General features: G+C 39.6%; 1 protein-coding gene across 1 annotated transcript in view; it reads right to left on the bottom strand.

Annotated features, from left to right (window-relative positions):
- Positions 1–20,900, bottom strand: part of LOC149167775 (uncharacterized) — a 381,496-nt gene that overhangs the window by 191,294 nt on the left and 169,302 nt on the right. Inside the window, 1 exon segment of the mRNA XM_089433143.1 lies at positions 2,348–2,427. Within this exon segment, the coding sequence (XP_089289269.1) occupies positions 2,348–2,427 (80 nt within the window).

Here is a 20,900-nt window from a genome sequence, read left to right as displayed (position 1 = left end):
AGTGGTGGATACTTTGGCACACGCACGATATTGTATGTTACAGGGCGGTATGACAGTGGACAGTGGTACACAGGACTGCACAGAGTTATGTCGTAGGGTCCAGTGTTATGTAGAGGGATGCGGACTGATGCGTAGAAGCCCAATTTTAGGCCATAGCATCCAGTGGTGTGCAGGGCTATGCAGCGAGGAGCAATGGCCTGCAGAGGAGCTTGGACATGCATGGTGGTGTGTCTTAGCATGTTGGTTTACACTATGGAGTAGGAGGAGTGACTCGTGTCACATTAAGTACCCACGGGGTGTGTCAAGTACAGTGACACTGGTAGGACACAATGGAGTATCCAGCGATGTACAGGGGTAGGCCGCAATGTACAATGGCATGTCAAGGAGTACAAGGATGCTCGGTGGTATGCCAAGGCGTATGGTGTTGCACAACAGGGTCTTGGAGTGTTGCCTCCAGGGAGACGCATGGATGGAGACACTAGGCATACCTTTGGGTGTATTTGACCCAGGATCGACAGCGACGTAGATGAGCGATACTTGATGGTATCCATGGGGACTCACACGCCTATCCCTCTTCTACATCACTTACAGGCACAGGTGATTTTGTTGTTGTCCCTTGACACTCTGGGCACAAGCAGTAGGGGGTTGGGAGCTCACCTGAGATATGTGGAGGGAACTTAGCGCACCAGGGGAGAGACTCCTCCGCAATGCCATTGGGTCAAGGCAAGAGCTGGTAGGTACAGGTTTTAAATCTTGATCCTTCATGGTATGTAAAATTAATTTCCTTTAATCCTGCTAGAGAACTTTGATATATGCATCTCTTGAATTTAAAACCTCCCATTTAAGGAAGTTTCTAGGGATTCTAAGTAGGGATAACTTTTCTCTCACCCTCTTCATCAAGGCCCTATTCATAGATTTTTCCATAAATGACTCTATTTCCAATTAGATCAAGGTACAAGTCTAGTAGGTGTTGGTCAAACCCTAAAATATATTATTTTTCTTCTTTTTCTCGGTAACTAGGGCTAAGGTTTAGGTTAAATTTGCATTTTCAGTGATTCAACATTTATGTGTTATTTCCCTATCAAAGGGATTACACTTAATAAACTTGAGAAGGACAAAATCTAGCATTATCTACACATTAAAACCATAAAATAGGATTGATGTCATCACCATTATTGCTATTTTATGCAGGTTTCAGCCATAAAACTATGTTGCTTGCCCTCAACCTAGTTTGCCCTTTGGATAGCGTTGTCCCTTTGTTGATTTATCGTTGGTGAGATATCTTCTAGAGCTGTTATATGCCATTATGTGCCCTAATTTTGCATACCATTCAAACCTCTTAACTTATAGCATCTTCTTTCTAGATTACATAGGTCTTGAGGAAGTGTACTTGCACTGGTAAATCTAATCTTAGCCTTTCTAGGCTCCAACAATGCCTTTATTCCAATCGTTAGACCTTGCATCACCATTAATCCTTTCTTGTTGAATATCCTTAGGTGTCCTTTTCATGAAGCCTCCCTTGTGGGATTTAATTCACCACTAAACAACTGGAGAAAAACCACTGAGATGGTAATGGTGGTTGATCTCTTGTTGCCATAAGACCTAGATTACCTAGTGGCGCATTGCAAAAGGCCTGCTAGATTTTGCAATAACAGGACCTTTGTTGACCTCTAATTTCTTCCAATGGAATGCATGTGTTATAACTATGTTGCTCATTTGATAAAAAAAATTGACTACTAAAATGGTCTACATCATTGTCATTGATGCATCACTGAGTCGATACTCATACAAGAAGGGCCTACCCCTTCTTAAGGGCATGTTGAGGTAAAAAAATGGGATTCTATTGTCCATTCTCTCACAATACAGGGTCATTCGAAGGATGTCTCCAAGCTATTAGGTCCTTAATTCAGACCACACAACACAGAAAGAGAACATGGGTACATAATACGTAAGTAGTTATGGTTGAGCCTTGAATTTCAAGAGTTCAAAATCAAAATCAAACCACATGTTAAGGAATGCCTAAAATCTAGCATAAAAATACTTGATCCTACGTAGAAATTGATAAGCAAGTTGTTGCATCAACCAAACATAAGAGTCCAAGTCACTCACCTTTCAAATAGGAAATGCATTATTGTGGAAGATATCAGCAATTTTGTTGGAATTAAATGTTTAATTATATTCAAGAGAGGAGGAATGTGCATGTATACTCAACAATTCAATTCAAATACCCATTTAATAACATAGGAAATTAAAATCTTTAATTACAGCAATATGCAAATAACTCAAATATGTATAATTTTGTATGTCTACAAATTCACATGGTAGATGTATTGAGAAGCAAACTAACCTCTAATACATTCCAACTTTGTCCATCCATTGACTCCTCATCTCTTTTTCCATTCTGACAATTAATTTCATTTTCAACCACTGAAATTCAAGAAAACTGTGAATCACAAAATGTCTAAAGATAATATCATATAATAAACATAACCCCTATGAGGTTATGAATGATTATAACTTCTACAAAACAATACAAAATAAGATGGGCACACTTGAATCCCTTTAGCAAATCATTTAAACTATTATTCCTCCTTAAGAAACACAAAAAGTTGGGGAAGATGCCCTTAAAAGCAAATATAGCTTTTTGGGGCTGAAAAGTATTTGAGCATTGGGAAAAACAAAACATATTGACAAATCATCCATTTTCTTGTATCTTATATTTGATTTTTGAATACACCAAGTATCATGCAAATTGTGCCCTTGAAAGTGTCGGTAAATATAACTAATTTTGGTCTTCATAATTGTCATTGTACTCATGTCATTATGTATATCTCATGTAACAAGCAAAAGAAGAAGGAAAATTATTATTTTCAAGCATGGGTTTCATGCTTCTTTTGATTGGTCATCTAGGTCAAGCATATTCTTCATGCCTCTAGGGTTTGTCATGTCATAAGAATTATTGTCATGAGTCAAGAGAGTCAATATCATTTGTATAAGACCCATTTGGGCAAGCTGTAACATGAAAAATAATTCATTTTCGTGCCTAGAAAGTCAAAGAGACCTCCAAGCACAAGTAGGCCTAGAAGAGGTTATTCGACCTCCACAGATGTGTATAATAGAAGCAAATTCGACCTCATTTGACACACATTCGATCTGCAATCATAAGTAGTTCGATCTGTAGCAGAACAAGAAGAAATCAAAGAGCCAAAGTCAAGGGAAGGAAGACAAGTATACAGCGAAGTCAGAAGACCTCAAATTTGAGCCTTATTCTCTCACACGTGCAAAGGAATTAGGGTTTTTGCAGCAATTGCAGGACCGAGAGTTGCAGGTCGAGATTGCAGATCCGAGTTAGGGGCCAAAGCTGAGATTTGAAGCAAGTTGAAGGAGGATTGACCCTTGTTGACCTGGTTGATTTTTGACCTATTTGGAAGAGATTCTTGGAGGGTTGACTTGGTGCTTGGAAGAGGTCTCTGTCTAGAGGTTTGGGTCTTGGTTTTCTCATTTGAAGCAAATTCTATAAGAAGAGAAGAGATTCTTTATGGGTTTCCCCCTAGAGGGGTTTTTCCCTAGCTTGCGGCCTACTTCTTGTGTCTATTATCTTTATTGTTTATGCTCTTGATAATTGTTTGATGAAAAGATCTAACAAAGAACAATGAGAAGATAACTAACATTCACAAGCTTTTATCAAGGTTAAGGAGAATTGTTTTAATAACTGCCCTACTAGATTCTCCAACATGGTATCAGAGCTAAGGTGAAGAAAGAGAAGGCAACTTAAAGATCATTTTGTTGACATAAGAAGGGATTGTTGAAATGTGTAACTAGGTTCGGTCTTCATAATATCTTATGTACTCTTGATTTTTAATGTAAAAAGAGAAAGAAAATTATTATTATCATTTTATAAAGCATGGGGTTTCATGCTCAAAGTCAATTTGTTTTAGTTCAAAGCACCCATTGTGTGCTTTTAGGTTTTTTCATAGAGTCAAGAAGTCAAAAAGAGTCATTATCACATGTATTAGACCCTATTGGGCATTTTGTAACAAGTCAAAAGAATTTATTTTAAGTCAAAAATGTCAAAATATCCCTCCAAGACCAAGTCCGCCTGCAAAGAAGAAGTCGGCCTCACTACGGTTATTCGTCCTCCTTGGAAGCCTATATATAACTAACCATTCGACCTCATTTATACATCCATCCATCTATTCGATCAAGGAAGCAGGACAAGAAGAAAGGAAGGCAAGCGAAGATCTAGAAGAAAGAAAGAAGGCCGAAAAAGCTGATCTTTACTCTTTATCTCTCACACGTGCGAAAAAGGCTAACATTTGGTGGAAGCTACAAAGCCTAATTCCAGATCTCTAAGAAGGCCCGAAAATCTTATGAAAGGAAGTTGGTTTTGTAGTCCATTTGTCTAGAAGGGAGAAGCAAGCCAAGCAAAGAAGAAAGGAGGCCTAAATCTGTCCTATTCATCCACACATGCGAAGACCTGCAGTGAAGTCCAAAATTTGTTGTAGGGGTCCAAGTTGTGCATTTTGAAGAAAGTTTGACTTGATTTGACTTTGTTAAAGAGAACCTCATCCATAGAAGGTTGACTTGGTCTTGAAATGGTTTTGGTCTTGGGTCTGAAGGTCTTGGAATTCGTCAATGGAAGATTCTATAAGAAGAGAAGAATTTATTGTGGGTTTTCTTCTATAGGAGAGGTTTTGGCCCTGGCTAGTAGCCTACATCTTGTGTCCATTTGTTCTATTGATCTTCATGTTTTGGTGGTTGTTTGATTATAAGAACACTATAATAATCAAGAGAAGAAAAAGTTAATTATAAATTCTACAAATTGAAGAAAAGAACGTCACAAGCAGTTATCAAAGTAAAGAGAAATCACCCTTAATTTAGTTGCCCTAGATTTCTCAACATGGTATCAGAGCTAAGGTGACAAGGAAAGGCAGCTTGAAGATAACTCAGTTGAAAAAGGATACATAAGGACCGACTATAAGAGGAAGAGCGTTAAGAAGATCTAGTCATCACATCACAAACACCCTATCATCTTGAAGGAAGAACTCTTGAAAGAAGAAAAGAAACCTAAAGGACCCTACCTCCAAGAAAGGACTTTACACATTTCAAGCATCTTGGGAAGCCTCCCACGTTCTACATCATCATCCAAAGGAAGCAAGAAGAGCACTTCATCATCATCAAAGGAATCAAAGTGATCTCCCTCATATTGAAGAAAAGATCACACCTCAAGCATTTTGAAGGAAGAAGAACATCTCTCCCTCATCTTAAAGAAGAAAAATTGTCATTTTGAAGAAGGAAGATCATCCCTCCCTCATTCTAAAGCTCACACTCTAGTGGAAGACATCATCATCAAGGAGGCATCTTCATTTGTCAAGTAAGTACTTTATATTCATGTCTCAACCTACAAATCAAATGACTACTTTCTGCAAGGAGAACAATAAACTTGTTGGGACATCAAACTACCTTGCATGGAAGAAGAGAATAGATTTAATTCTCACAAAAAATGAAGTTTTTTATTATGTTATGGGCTCCATCACCAAGCCTCTTCAATAACAGTCTTGAGCACTATCAAAATATATGAAAGGACAAATAAGGGCTCAAAGAATCCTCATTGAATCTATCAACGATTCTCTCATTCCCTTTGTATAAAAATTGAAGTCATCAAAAGAGATCTACGACAAGTTGGTAGAATTGTACTCTGTAAGTACAACTAGGGAAATAATATCCTTGAGAACTTAATTATACAAAATGAAAGTAATAAAGGAAGAATGGGTAGCTTCATATCTCAACAAGATATCACAAATTAGAGATCAACTACAAGAGCTAGGAGAAACTATGTCAGATCCTGAAATGACCACTTGTCTACACAATGTGCTACCAATTGAATGGGGCAAATTCGTATCAAGCATATATGCAAGGAAGGAAGTTACACCATTCAGTGATCTATGGGCATTATGTAAGATTGAAGAAACCATATTAAAAGCAAAGGATGACATTGAATCTAATGAGCAAGCATTTTTTGCTAAGTCGAGGAAGAAAGGAGAGTATGGGAAGTTTGAGCCTCGTAAGAGATTTCAAAAATTTGACATGTCTAAGATTCAGTGTTTGAATGTAATGAATATGGGCACTATAAGAGGAATTGTCCTAAACTCAAGAAGGGCAACAAGAAAAGGAAAGAAAGAAGTGAATCCCATGCGATCAAAGAAGTAGAAGAACTAGAAGAGAAGAAAACAAAAAAGGAATAAGTGAAAGACCTCTACTATTAAAGGTCTCTCATACATTAAGTTCATTTTCAAGACAACAGTCATTACAGTTACAGTAGGATGTGTTACCACTCAAACTAGCAGGGGACCTAACGGGGATCTGTTAAAATTGGCAACTAGGGCCAAACTCCATGTGGGTCATCTTATTTATGGCAACTGCTATTTTTCTTAGATCCCTCTCATCAAGAGGTGTAGGATTGATCTAAAGATCATCCGATTCTGATAAGTATTCATGGAGATATGAATTTATTTGTGTTATGGGACAATTCGTCAAGGTCGGCCAACAACCAAATATACCCCACTTGTGCTCAACGTTTTAGTATAAATAAAGGAGGACTTCAAGTCATTTGATAATCATCTCTTGTGATCTCACTCTCCACTTGTTTGGGTTTTTAGTGGAAGAGGAGGTCTAGAGGAGATGCTTTCTACGCAGCCCTAAAGAAGGGTCATCTAGGAGAGCCCTAGCCACAAACTTGTAGGAGATCTAGCCGCAGATCTAAGAGGCCCTAATCCGCAGCTAGAAGAGCCCTAATCCGCAGCTAAAGGATGCCCTAAACCGCAGTCAAAAGAGGCTTCTTAGCCGCAGCAAAGAAGGGAGATCTACCCACTGTTTAGGGGAACTTCTACACGCAGCAAGGCAGCCCTAATCCGCAGACATGAGGAGGCCTTAAAGGAGCCTTAGCTGCATATCTAAGGAAGGGTTAAACGTGCCCTAAACGCAGTCTATACATGGTTGAACGCAGGCCTAAACGCAGTCACATTAACACTATTCTAGGCCGCATTTGTGGAGGGTTTCATGTGCCCTTAGACTGCTGTGAGAAGGGATCTGAATGGTTCCTTATATGCAGTCTCATGACTACCCTAGCCACAGGAAAAGAGAAGGTTAAACAGTTCATTAGTGGGACTATTTGGGAGGTCTACTATATCAAGGAGGACTGTAATGATGAAGCGTGGAGGGCAGCATCTCATTGGAGGACAACCGCAGTCATTAAGAGCAATTCTAGGCCAGCTTAGATGGGTTGTTAGGGACTGTGGTCAGTACCCTAACCAGTCCCTGAATTGCAACATTACAGCATGTTCAAGAGTTGACATTTCTATAGACTAAATGTTGTTGCGTTAATAATGATTGGACACTATCTAGGATACATTTGTTGCTATGTGCTAGGCCACAGGCCATAGCACCATAGCAAGAGTTGTTATGGGCAGTGTATCAGGGTGTGCAGCACAAGTGTATCAAGGTGCAGCATAAGTGTACCAAGGTGCAGCATAAGTGTATCAAGATGCAGCACAAGGGGATGCAGCATGATGGGCACAGTAAGGTACAGTTTGAAGATGCAGCACAAGGAGGTGCAGCATGATGATATGGTGCAGCAGCATGATGTGTGCAGCATGATGATGAAGAGCAGCAAGATGGGTACAGCATGATGAGGTACAGCTCAGCAGTAATGCAGCATGGTGCAGCTTTGTGATGATGGACATGGTATGATGGTGCAACATGATGCAGCACTATGATAGGGTGATGGAATCACATGAGTCCATATCAGTTACCTCATGAGACATCTTCTTAGAGAAGATCTATGTTCTTATCTTGTCAAGTCGAAGTGTTGACTTCTGTTGTAAATGTACTATCTCTCTCTCTCTCTGTTGAACTATTGAAGAACATATAAAAATAATTGATCAAGGGTTTCCCCACATTGGGGTTTGTCCCTAGCTAGCGCCACATCTTGTGTCCTCTTGTCTTGGCTTGTCTTCTGCGATTTATGTTTATGTTCTATCTGCAATTTACTTTAATGCTGATGTGATTACTAATCTAGAAAAGATATTGAGCTAACTGTGAAAATTGAAATAAATTTCTCTAAGCATAGAACATACCTAAAATTAACATGGTATCAGAGGTGAGGTGAAGACAAAGCCCAAGAAAGAGTGAAAGAGCAATCACCGAAGACAATTGGAAAAGAACAAAAGGATCAATGGATTCCTCATCCCTCTTCAAATCCACCGAGGGTGAAGTCGAAGCAAAGAATATTATCAGAATGGTGCAGCAGAATATGGCCTACCTAAAGATCACTTCATTGGGAAGACCGGATCTCAAGGTGGAAGGAAAGGCAGATAACTAGTTCGGCCATTATGCGAAGGAGTGTTTGAATGGCAGGGACACATCACTTGATGATGATAACAATCATTCCAAGGACATCTTCAATGGTCAGAGGAATGACAGGTAATGCAGGTCATCAAGGAAACGGCCGACTCTTCAAAGAAAGCAAGGAACCCCAGGTATGAAGAATCAAATGTTGTTTCTGATAAGATAAAGAAGCGCTATCTTTTATTGGCCCTCTCCTTCAGATTCTTTGGTAATTTGGCTTATCAATTATAGTGCTTCGAGGCACTTCATCAGATAGAAGGGTGCTCTCTCTAATTTGGTAGAGATGGAAACAATCGTGGGATTATACTTGGAGCCAATGCCACCTATCCCGGAAAGGGTGTAGGGAATGTTACCCCTCAATTGAATGAGGGTAACTCGATTCATTTACAGAATCTCTTTTATGTACCTGATCACAAGAAGAACCTGGTGTCCATTTCGGCAATGGAAGTCAAAGGTTACAGGGTGGCATTCATCGATGGAAAGGTACGTGTTTGAAAATGAAATTTTCAAAGATGCTTTTACTCATGGGTTCAGGGTTGGCAGTTTGTGTCAAGTTGCAGGATGGCCCATTAGGGATCATGACATATCTCATCTATAACACCTGAAATCTACTTTATGACACCCTAACCGATGTGAGTCAGATGGTGACTCGGATACCTGAATTCAAGAAGAGCATGAAGGTACATGTCTGAGATGTACCGAAGGAAAATCTTACAAGGGGACCATTTCCCTCATGTAGCAGGTCCACAGGTTTGGAACAGCCCAAGGGGTTTGAGATTCATGATTGGGAATCTCATGTATACAGGTGGAAGAAAGCCCTCTATGCCTTGAAGTAAAACACCCCGAGCCTAATATGAGAGGATTGATAGTTGTCTGATGAAGGCCATACTAGAGAGCTTCACAGGAGGCCATACTAGCAGCAATGTATTCGATCTCGGCAGTGCTCAAGGCAACCGAATTCTACTTCCTGCTCATCTAGGATATCGAAGCAAACCCAAAGAAAAACAGCATCCAAAGTGCTCTTGCGATCCACCACATTGTCAGCCCAATCAGCGTTAGAATAACCATGCAACCTCACATTTCCGACAGTGTATCTCAATCCATGAGTGATTGTGCCCCGAAGATATCTCAGAAGATTCTTGGCAACAGTCCAATGTATATGATGAGGCTCAACCATGTATTGGCTCAATGTTTTCACTGCAAAACATATGTCCGGACAGGAGTTCACCAATAACATCAATGCTCCTATGAGTTGACGATACTCAGAAGCATTTTCCAATTCAGGTCCAACTACACTATCACATAACTTCTTAAAGTTAAGTTCCATCGGGGTAGTTATAAGCTTGTAGTCCACCATCCCAAATCTTTCCAATATCTTCACAACATATTTTCCTTGAGATAGGAAAGTTTCACTTGGCTTTTGCCAAAACTCCAACCCTAGGAAGTAGTGCATCAGTCCTAAGTCCTTCATCTCAAATTCAAAAGCCAACTCCCTCTTACATTTGTGAATGAGAGGGTTTGCACCTATCAGAAAGAGGTCGTCCACATAAAGTACCAGAATGAGAGGTTTATCATTTTCAACCTTAAAGTAAAGATTTGGATCGGCTTCACTTCAAATGAATCCCAGCTTCATCAGATAGCTATCGATCCTCTCATACTAAGTCTGGGGCGCTTCCTTCAACCCTTAGAGAGCTTTCTTCAACTTGCATACATGAGATTCCTGATCATGTACTTCAAACCCCTCGGGTTGTTCCACATGGACTTCCTCTTTGATTGAACCATGCAAGAAAGCGGTCTTGACATCCATCTGATGTAGGTTCCATCCTAGCGAGGCAGCAAGGGCTATAATCGAGCGAATGGCAATGTATCGGGCAACAGATGCAAATATCTTATCGTAATCTACACCTTCCTTTTGAGAGAAGCCTCGGGCAACAAAGCAAGCCTTGAACTTTTCTGCACTTCCATTAGCTCCATGCTTGATTTTGTAGAGCCACTTATCGGTGACAACCGATTTGTCCTGGGGTCTAGGAACCACATCCCAGACATCATTCTTCATAATTGACTTGTATTCTTCATTCATAGCATCATTCCATACTTGTTGCTTCACGGCTTTTTCGAATGATGAAGGCTCATTTTGAATAATAGTGCTCATGGCGGTCAAATATCCTTGTTACATATTCGGCTTCTTTCTTTCACAAAAAGTCCCCCTTGGTGCAATGTGTCTCTCGGCATCTTCAAGAGTCTCCCTAAGCCATGAGGGTCTCCTTTTGGAGGAGGGCTCATGAGGAGGAGGATCAATAGGATCCATAGGTTCATCAACATTAGGCATCGTTTCGTCCTCTTTCTCACCCTAATTTCCAGTGTCAGCTTCTTTGTCCTTCCTTAGGATGGGAAGGTTTTTAATCTTCCTAAGGGCCATATCTTTGTCGAAGGTGACATCATGACTTATCTCAACTTCCTTTTGACCAGTCACATAGATTCTATATCCCTTAGAATTTTCACTATAGCCCACAAAGATTTATTTCTTCCCAGATGCACCCAATTTGCTTCTTTTCTCTTTCAGCACATGAAAATATACGGGGCTTCCAAAAATTCTAAAATGAGAGACATTGGGTTTCTTACCAGTGAACATTTCTTCGGGAGTCTTGGAGTCCAATGCTTGATGACAGCATCCGTTTTGAACATACACGGCAGTATTTGCAGCTTCAGCCCATAGAAACTTCAGAAGGCCTTGATCATGGCACAAACAGCTTCTACAATAGAGCGATTCTTCCTTTCAGCCACACCATTCTACTCGGTAGTGTATGGCGTTGTAGTCTCCTTCTTAATGCCAACTACTCTGCAATAATCTTGGAATTCAATGGATTCGTACTATGTCCCATTGTCAGTCCTCAATATCTTGATTTTCTTCTCGAATTGGTTTTCGATCAAGAATTTGAAGTGTCGGAACCAGGTGAATACTTCATCCTTCTTCTTCAAGAAGTAGATCTAAGTCTTGCGAGAATAATCATCCGTAAAGGTGAGATAATATAAGTATCCTCCCAAAGAGTTTACGAGCATCATACCAAATATATCGGAGTGGATCAATTGCAATATGTCTGTGGTCTTGCTATTGCTTGAAGGGAATGGTCCCCTTGTCAGTTTTCCTTCGGCACATCCCGGACATACACCTTCATGCTCTACTTTGAACTCGGGCATACTTGTCATCATCTGTCTCACATCGGATAGGGCCTTATAATGAAGATGGGCAACCCTCCGGTGCCATAGTTCAGATTGTAGAGATGTGTCGCATGACATGTCTCCCAATGGACTTCCTCCAATTTGACACAAAGTGTCAACGCTAAACCTAAGAGTAAAAGCATCTTTAAAATTTCTTTTCCAAACATGTACCTTTCCATCGACAAAAGCCACCTTGAATCCTTTATCTTCCATTGCTGAAACGGACACTAGGTTCTTCTTGATGTCAGGTACATATAGTACTTCTTGCAAATGAATAGCGTTACCTTGATTCAATTGAAGGGTAACATTCCCTACTCCCTTCACAGGATAGGTGGCATCGTCACCAAGGATGATCTCCAAGTTTGTCTCCTTTTCTATCAAATTAGAGAGGGCATCCTTGTATTCGGTGAAGTGCCTTGAGGCACCAATATCAATCAACAAATTTCCCAAAGTGTCCTGAGGAGAGGCAGTGGAGAGGGTCGATATAAGATAGTACTCTTTTTGCTTATTGTTAACAACATTTGATTCTTCATACCTAGAGTTCCTTGATTTCTTGGAGGGTCGACCATTTCCTCGATGTCTCGCATTCCTTTTTCCCTAGCCATTGGACCTTCCATTCCTTTGATTGTTGTTGTTGAAGTTGCCACTGGAATGATTGTGATCATCATCATGCAATGTGTCCCTTCTATTTGGACACTCCCTTGCATAGTGGCCAAACTTATTGCAAACAAAGCATCTTCCCTTCCTTCTATTTTTGAATCTCGGTCTTCCTTGACTTTGCTTCTTTGGACCTGCATTGTTCTTCCTCTTGGCATGAGCCGAGAATGCGGTGGGGTTGCTTCTATTAGAAGGCATTTCTTCTTCCACCATTCTTGTTTCTTCTTGAATGCATCTCGACATCAATTCTTCAAACCCTGGAATTCGATCATTGTTGAGTATAGTGATTCTTAATACATACCACTCAGGTAGGAGTCCTCCAAGGGTGGTGAGAGTAAGTTCCCTGTTAGGAATGACTTCTCCAATCGAGAGTAGATCATTCTTGATCTCAGTAACCCTCAAGAAATAGGATTGAATGTCCTCGTCCTTGCCCTTCTTAATATCCTTCAACTTATTCTTGAGAAATAGAATTTGATTAGCATTACTAACGTTGAACATGCCGACCAATATGTCGTAGATCTCCTTGGAGGTCTTCAATTCCGAGATATAGGCCACCAGATGCTTGTCAATGGAATCCCTGATAATCTTCTTTGCTTTGAGTTCAGCCCTATTGTACTTGGTCTTCGCAGCAGCTGGTGCATTTGAAGGAGGCTCGGGGATTTTACCCCGCACATAATCCATCACTTCCTTCTCTTCCAAGGTCAAATCAAGAGACATCTTCCATCCATGACAGTGAGATTTATCATGAAGCTTGTCTTCAGTCGGAAAGTAGGACGAGGAACCCATTGAGTCTTTTGTCCTTGTTCAACTGTCTTTGGTGATTGCTCTTTCACTCTTGCTTGGGCTTTGTCTTCACCTCAACTCCAATTCCATGTTAATTTTAGACAACAATGGTATGTTCTATGCTTTAGAGCAATTTTACTTCAATTTCTTTATTAGCCCAATATCAATATCTAGTTTAGCAATCACATCAACATGATAGTAAAATGCAGATAGAACATAAACATAAACAGTAGAAGACAAGCCAAGACAAGAGGACGCAAGATGTGGCACCAGGGAGGGACAAACCCTAATGTGGGGAAACCCTTGATCAATTCTTCTTATAGTCTTCAATAGTTCAGCAGAGAGAGAGTACAATTTACAAATCTGATAATTTATAACAGTAGCAAAAGCCCTAACAAAAAAAGTCAACGCTGGTCAACAGGGAAAATTTGACCCTCAATAATTCGGTCAACTTCAGTCAACTTCTGCCTCCAAACAGCAAGATGAATCAGCCCTCAAAACAGTCTGAAATCAACCCACTCAAAATCTGGTCAAACAGTCCACCTGCGGTCAGCCCTAGCTGCAATCAACACTGGTCAACAGTGAATGTTTAGCCTCAATTTTTGTGCCCAGAAATGTGGCCTCCCCAAACAGAGATAGCCCTCACAAAAATGCAGTCAAAGGAGGTCAAGGCATGGTCAACGCAGCCCAAAAATAGCCTTTGAAATTCGGTCAAACTTGGCCAACGCCCAAAACAGAAAATTCATCCTTTTGTCCTTCACACGTGTGGAGAGAGATGCTTCCCAGAAATCCGTACCCAATCAATGAGGCAAGAGAGAGATGTGTGAAGATGAGTATGTCCAAATGAGGCTAAGTCATCTTCTATTTATATGCAATGTTGAGGATGAATAGACGTGATTGTTGGGCTTCTGAGCCTACATAAGTTTGTTGGTCGACCTTGACAGTTTGTCCATAATCAAAATAAAATTCATAACTTCATTTGTACATGTCAAAATTGGATGATCTCTAGATCAATCCTACACCCCTCGAAGAGAGGAATCCAAGAAAACTATCAGCGATCATAAATAAGATGACCCATGTGGAGTTTGGCCCTATTTGCCAATTTTAACAAAAGTGCATGCAGCGACTAGCCCTAAAACAGCAAAAATCTCATGATCAATGTATGTAGCAAAGTAAAAGAGAATAACTTCGAAATTGTACTTACATGTAAGATAATATATCCAACCATCATCACATTTACAATATAAGAAGCTCCAAGATAAGAAGACCCAATCCACACATCAAAATTCATCCATGATCCAAAAATATCCTCCAAGGAAAAAATGTGAAATTCTCAAGAGAGAGAATGATCCAAGTCAAGTGATGATACAAAGTGAATTCACCTAACTCCTATTTATACACTCATTAGGAGTTTGAATTACCTAATTGGGCCTACATTAGCCCCTAAAATAAAATGATGTGCAAATTAACTAACTTTTGGTGACAAGCCCACCAAACTAGCTCATAAATGAAAAAGTAAGCCTCTCAAGAGGTCAAATAATAATCTATGCATGTCGTAGGGCCCTCTAAGAGGCCTAATGAGGTCCATGGGTGCCACAATGAAGAGAAGGACCCTCAAAAGCAGTGGGCAAGGGGGTGGCCCTTGTAATAACCTGTGGTGCTCCAAATGACATGTGGGGGCACACAAGTGTCCTCATGGGTCTCCAAAAAAATCGAAGATGCCTATAGATCGCCTACAAGGGCTAGGATGATGGTGTAGGTGATGCCACATCATCGTGCAAGCACTAGAGGAGGGAGAGGGACACTACGAAGAGAAAAGAAAAGAGTGAGACCATCTGATTCAAGAAAGTTTGCCCCTAAATCAAAGGACTCTAATACAAGATTAAGGAATATTGAATGCTACAATTGCCACAAGCATGGTCACTATGCTCGGGATTGTCCAAATAAGATAAATGCTCCAAGATCCAACTACAACAACAATTGTGGTCAACAACAAGTTTAATGATAGAAGAAGAGGTAATGATGTATGAAGAAGAAATGATTGAAGAAGAAGAGTTGCTCCTGATGATCATGAAGAAGGCCATCATCCTCAAAAGAGATCAAGGAACTCCAGGTATGAAAATAATGCAGCCACTCAATATGAATATATTCTTATTTCTAGCCTTTCTAATTCCTCTCCTCTAGATTCTTGTGATAGTTGGTTGGTGGATAGTGGGACTTCCAGACATTTTTCTAGGTATCGAGAAGTCCTCTCAAATCTAGTTGAGAGGGAGACCAATCTAAAGTCTAAAGATCATCCTTAGGGACAACTCTACATATCCTGTGAAGGGCTTTGGTTCTGTTAAATTTCATTTGGACTCTGGGGAATCCGTTCTTCTTCATGATGTTATGTATGTTTTGGGATTAAAGAAGAACTTGGTATCTATATCTGCTTTGGAAGATAAAGGGATGAGAGTTTCCTTCATAAAAGGAAAGGTCCTCACCTGGCCTGCAAAGTCTCGCATGAGGGATGCTTTCACCTTGGGATCTAGAATTGAAGGACTCTATAGAGTCAATGGAAGACCATTGCAAGCATTGGTTCACAATAGCAATCATCAAAGTGAGCTATGGCACCGAAGGCTGGAACACTTGCACTATGAAGCTTTGCCTAAAGTTAGAAGATTGGTTTTGGGATGCCTGATGCTCAATCTAGTCATGATGGTGTATGTCTAGGGTGTGCTAGTGGAAAGAAGACGAGGACCATTCCCCTCCAGTAGAAGAAGGACCAGTGATATTCTTCAACTCATCCATTCTGACCTATGTGGACCTATACTTGTGCAATCCCTTGGTGGCTACCTCTATTATATAATCTGTATTGATAATTTCTCCAGGAAAACATGGATCCTCTATTTGAAGCATAAGGACAAAGTGTTTGACATGTTCAAGGATTTCAAGGCATTGATAAAGAATCAAACGGAGAAGAGAATCAAAGTTTTCACGTCCGGCAATAGTGGAGAATATTCCTCAAATGAGTTCGTTGACTTTTTCAAGGAGGCTAGAATCAAGAAATGGACTATTGTACCATAAAATCCCAAGAAAAAAGGTGTGGTTAAAAGAAAGAACAAGTCTATCATGGAAGTTGCCTGAGCCATGTTGCACGATCAAAAGTTGTCAAAGTTCCTTCGGGGAGAAGCCACAAATACAACAGTCTATGTTCAAAACAAGGTTCCTTATCAAGGCATGGGTGACAAAACTCCCGAAGAAGTGTTTATAGGTGTGAAGCCCGATATTGCTCATCTCAGAATATTTGGCTGGCCCGTGTACTTTCATGTGTCAATGAACAAGAGGAACAAGCTGGAAGCCACCAGAAAGAAAGATACGCTTGTTGAATATTGTGAAAATTCTAAGGCCTTTAGAATATATATGTATCTGGTCAAAGGAAAATCGAGTTTAGCAGGGATGTAACCTTTGATGAAGGTGGTTCCCTTGGAAAAGCAAGGAACCTTCCTTTGCCTCCTCCTGTTGAGAAAAAGGATGATGACATGGACCTACTAGAAGGACCTTCTGTGCCGGAATCTGAGAAGGATATTTTTTATGATCCCATGGAGCCTATGGATCCCTTGGATCCCCCTCCATGTGATCGCCCTGCCAGCAAGAGACCCCTTTGGCTTTGTGATAGATTACAAGATGCTGAGAGACATGTCGTTGCCAGATGAACCTTTAGAGAAAGAAAGAAACCATGTCGATACCAAGGATACCAGGGGCACCTTGTAGCTATGAGCAACATCATACAGGTTGAACCTCCCACCTTTGAAGAAGTTGTGAAAGAACAAGTTTGGAATGATGTTATGGCCGAAGAGTATGAATCCATTATGAAGAATGGTGAGTGGGATGTTATTCTGAGACCCAAAGGGAAGTTCGTCGTGACTTCAAAGTGGCTATATAAGATCAAGCATGGAGCTAATGTAAGTATTGAGAAATATAAAGTGAGGTTTGTGGCTAGAGAATTCTCCCGAAAAGAGGGAGAAGATTATGATGACATATTTGCACTTATTGCCCGCTACACCACCATTAGATCGATTATTTCCCTTGTTGCCCATTGACTATTGGAGTGGCACCTGAGGATTATTTGAAGACTCCATGCCCAAGGATGTACCAAAGGATGCTTGTACCATCATAAATCATCATATTACCAGAGTTTTTCAACTCTACTTCTTCTTCTTATCATTTTCTGTTGTACCTAGATTCCACAAGCCCTACAGGGATGATGTAAAGTGATGCTAGTATGATGACTTTGAGTCATGTAACAGGCCTAGGTAGCTTGGGACCTTGTCATCAAGTGAGTATTACTCTGGGAGGTTTTTTTCACTTGGTTAATTATAATCTCCTTACAAGGACTTAATAATTAATTGAGTTTTTCCTCCAAGCATAACCCCAAAGTCAGAGTATGGCTCGATGATGAAGCCTTGGGTGAGTCTTAGAATTTAGATTCATTGTTGTTAAATTTGGAAACTAGGGCCAAACTCCACCTTGGACAGCTCATATGATGTAGCTGATAATTTTATTAGATTCCTCTTTCCGAGAGGTGTAGGATTGATCTAAAGATCATCACATTCTGACATGTACAAATGGAATTATGAATTTATTTCTATTATGGACAAATTGTTAAGATCGACCAGCACTCTAATGTAGGCTCAGAAGCCCAATAGTCACGTCTATTCATCCTCAACGTTGCGTATAAATAGAAGGTGCACTTGCCTCATTTGGACATCAATCATTCATCACTCACATATCTTTCTCTCTCCTCCACAGTGCGAAGGATAGTCTATGATTTTCTGTTTCATGCGTTGACCGAATTGACTTGGTTTGACCGAGCTGTTTGGAGGTGTAATTTTGCTAAGTTGACCGGCGTTGACTTTCTGGTTAGGGCATCCTGTTGACTACAGTTTGATTGGACAGATTTGACTGTGATTGGGCAAGTGAATTTTGTATATTGTACTCTCTCGCTGTTGAAATTTTGAAGAATAATAAGAAGAATTAATCAAAGGGTTTCCCCACATTCGGGTTTGTCCCTGGCATGCGCCACATCTTGTGTCCTCTTGTCTTGGCTTGTCTTCTGCTTTTTATATTTGTTCTATCTGTATTTACTATCATGTTAATGTGATTGGTAATCTGGAAATTAATATTGGGCTAATAAGAAAAATTGAAGTAAATTGCTCTTAAGCATAGAACATACCATTGTTATCTAAAATTAACAATTGTATATTACCATATTAGATCACTCGTAAAGTTTCATGGAATTTGGTTAGGTCTAAGGGGTCATTTTTTAATTTTTTTATTTCCCGCATGGCGGAAATTGGAATAAAATTTGTATCTAAAATGTAATAAGTGTTGTATAGAGAAGTTCTATGGGATATGAATAATAAAAATTGCCCCTCTCACCCTCAACTTTCTACTAAGACACACTTTGAGGGGTTGAAAATGTGTTCTTGACCCTCAAAACCCACTTTTCCTAAGTTTAGTGGAAAAAGTGACAATAAATTAAGCCAACAATTAAATAAATGGAGAAAAATAAATATCCAAACATGCCGAATGATGTGGCAATGAGGTGGAAAATCATGGAGGAGTTAAAGTGAAGTCTCAAGGTGATGTGGACTCCTAAAATCAAGGAAAATACATGCTCCAAGAAAATCAATTTTTTTTGGAGGGGGCCACAAGTTTCCTAAGGAAAAATGCATTTCTTATGGAAGGGAATTCGAATTTCCTTGATGAGTCATCTTTTTAGTGGGCTTTGACTTGGAGATTGACTGAAGATGAGTGGAGAGTGGTCTCATAGCACTCCACTCCCATATACACTTGTCCCTCCTCAACAACGAGTTAGCTCCTCTCAAGGATTGCGTGGGCCTCTATGGGGAATTCGAATTGCATGAGAGAGCTTTGGGATTGTCATCATCACACTTGGCATTTGGTTCTTCATTGGGATCTACACCCATTCTCCTATATAATTGAGCCTTGGGCTCTCATATTGTATCTTTTGCAACGAGCTATTGTGCTTGGGGAAGCTATGCTTCTATGTACTTTTGGTTGTCTTCTATTGTGCATTGAATTTATTGATCTCTCTACAATTGTTATTTGCTACTAGAATATTAAATTGATTTGAAAGGATTTCTAATTGAAGAAAGAACTGGTCTAAGTGATTGTACTAAGCATAAAATAGTGGAAAATTAACAATAATGTTGTTTACTACATGTATGTCAGTTACTCTTGGAGGAACATCAATATTAATCGAAAACATGTGGCATCAACCACAACAATATGTACCATTAATGCAAAATCATTTTTTTGTTGTCAAAGTAGACTCTAGTTACGGTCATACTAGGAACTAAAATAAATAATGTGTTCCACATATGTTACATCAAAAAAAACAAACTAGCATGTCACAAATTGAAGAAAACTTTCTATCATGTGACAACACAACATGCTAGTGTTGGAACCAAAAATGATCATGGATCGATGTATGCCTCATTTAATAGAACTTCCATTATTTTGAAATAAGTGGGATACCACCATATCAATATATAAAAAAAGACATATATGTTGTAAGACTAAGATAGGCCTTAATTACTTTTTATACAGTAGCTTGTCAAAAGAGTAAAAATGAGAAAAAATCCACTATTATTCGTAGACCTCCCCTATATAAGTGGAATTTCTTCATAATCCAACCTCCTCACTAACATTCCTATTGTGGCTTGTCTATCAAAAATGTAATGTGATCCATTTGCACATATCATTAATTAAATAAATGCCCTTTCAATTATTATTGCTTTGTTATCATAATGTGTGTGTGTTTTAAAGCATGTGATGCAATTCTATGTTATTCTTTGTTCCAACCTTCTATGTCAATCTATATATAGGGTGGGAAACTCACAGTTTTGCCTAAAACTATTTCCACATCCCACAATGTTGCTTATCTAGAGGATATATGGTGCTTTCCATTCATGGTCATTGAGAGAATTTAGAATGTCAAAGATATTGTATGGTTAACTGTATTAAGTTTGAAGTTGATTTCACTATCTACGAGTAAGGTTGTAATGTTCAACAATTGCAAGGAAGATATTGAATTGAGATATTAAATAATTTCAGCGGTATCTAAGTGGAATACTTGAATGTCATCTAGCTATCTATGGACGAATTGTTTCTATGCAATGTCAAGCTACCTTAGGAACATTCAATGTCAATTCAATCAAAAATATTATCTTGCTTCAAGATGGAGATGACTGTGATCAATCTCATTATGAATCCTATCATGGTCATTACTAATAAGAGGGACAATGATATTAATTCCATAAACTTAAAGGTAGCATGAATATTTCAATATTGAGAATTTTTCACAAGCAATCTAAGTGAGATATTAAATAATTTGAGTGGCATCTAAGTGGAATACTTGAATTTCATCTATCTATCTATGGACGAATTGTTTCTATGCAATGTCAAGCTACGTTAGGAACATTCAGTGTCAATTCAATCTTGTGAAGCAGGAGTACACAAACCCAGGGGTGGGGTTCGCATATCCGTACCCGATTCATGCACCCAAAAACCAAAAACAGGTTCAAGTTCTTCTCAAACACCACCCTCCCGAAGCAGGTTCGGGTATGGAGAACCCCATACTCTGAAATTTAAAAATGGGTTCTTTTCTTGTGATGGATACTTGGTACCCCGTAAAAGGGTGTGTGGTTCCCCGAAAATAGGTACGTGGAGGGTACGCCTACTTAGTGAATCACATATTTCTTTCTTTTTGTGTCTTATTGAGCTACCTCCAGTTGTTATGGATGAGCAAGAGCCTCTAGATGAAAGTA

Source organism: Pinus tabuliformis, chromosome 5_1, assembly GCF_031772625.1.
Source record: "Pinus tabuliformis cultivar Carrire ecotype Pingquan chromosome 5_1, CPIR1, whole genome shotgun sequence".
NCBI lineage: Eukaryota > Viridiplantae > Streptophyta > Pinopsida > Pinales > Pinaceae > Pinus > Pinus tabuliformis.
Note: the sequence above shows the minus strand (reverse complement) of the source record. Positions and strands in the feature narration are given on the sequence as shown.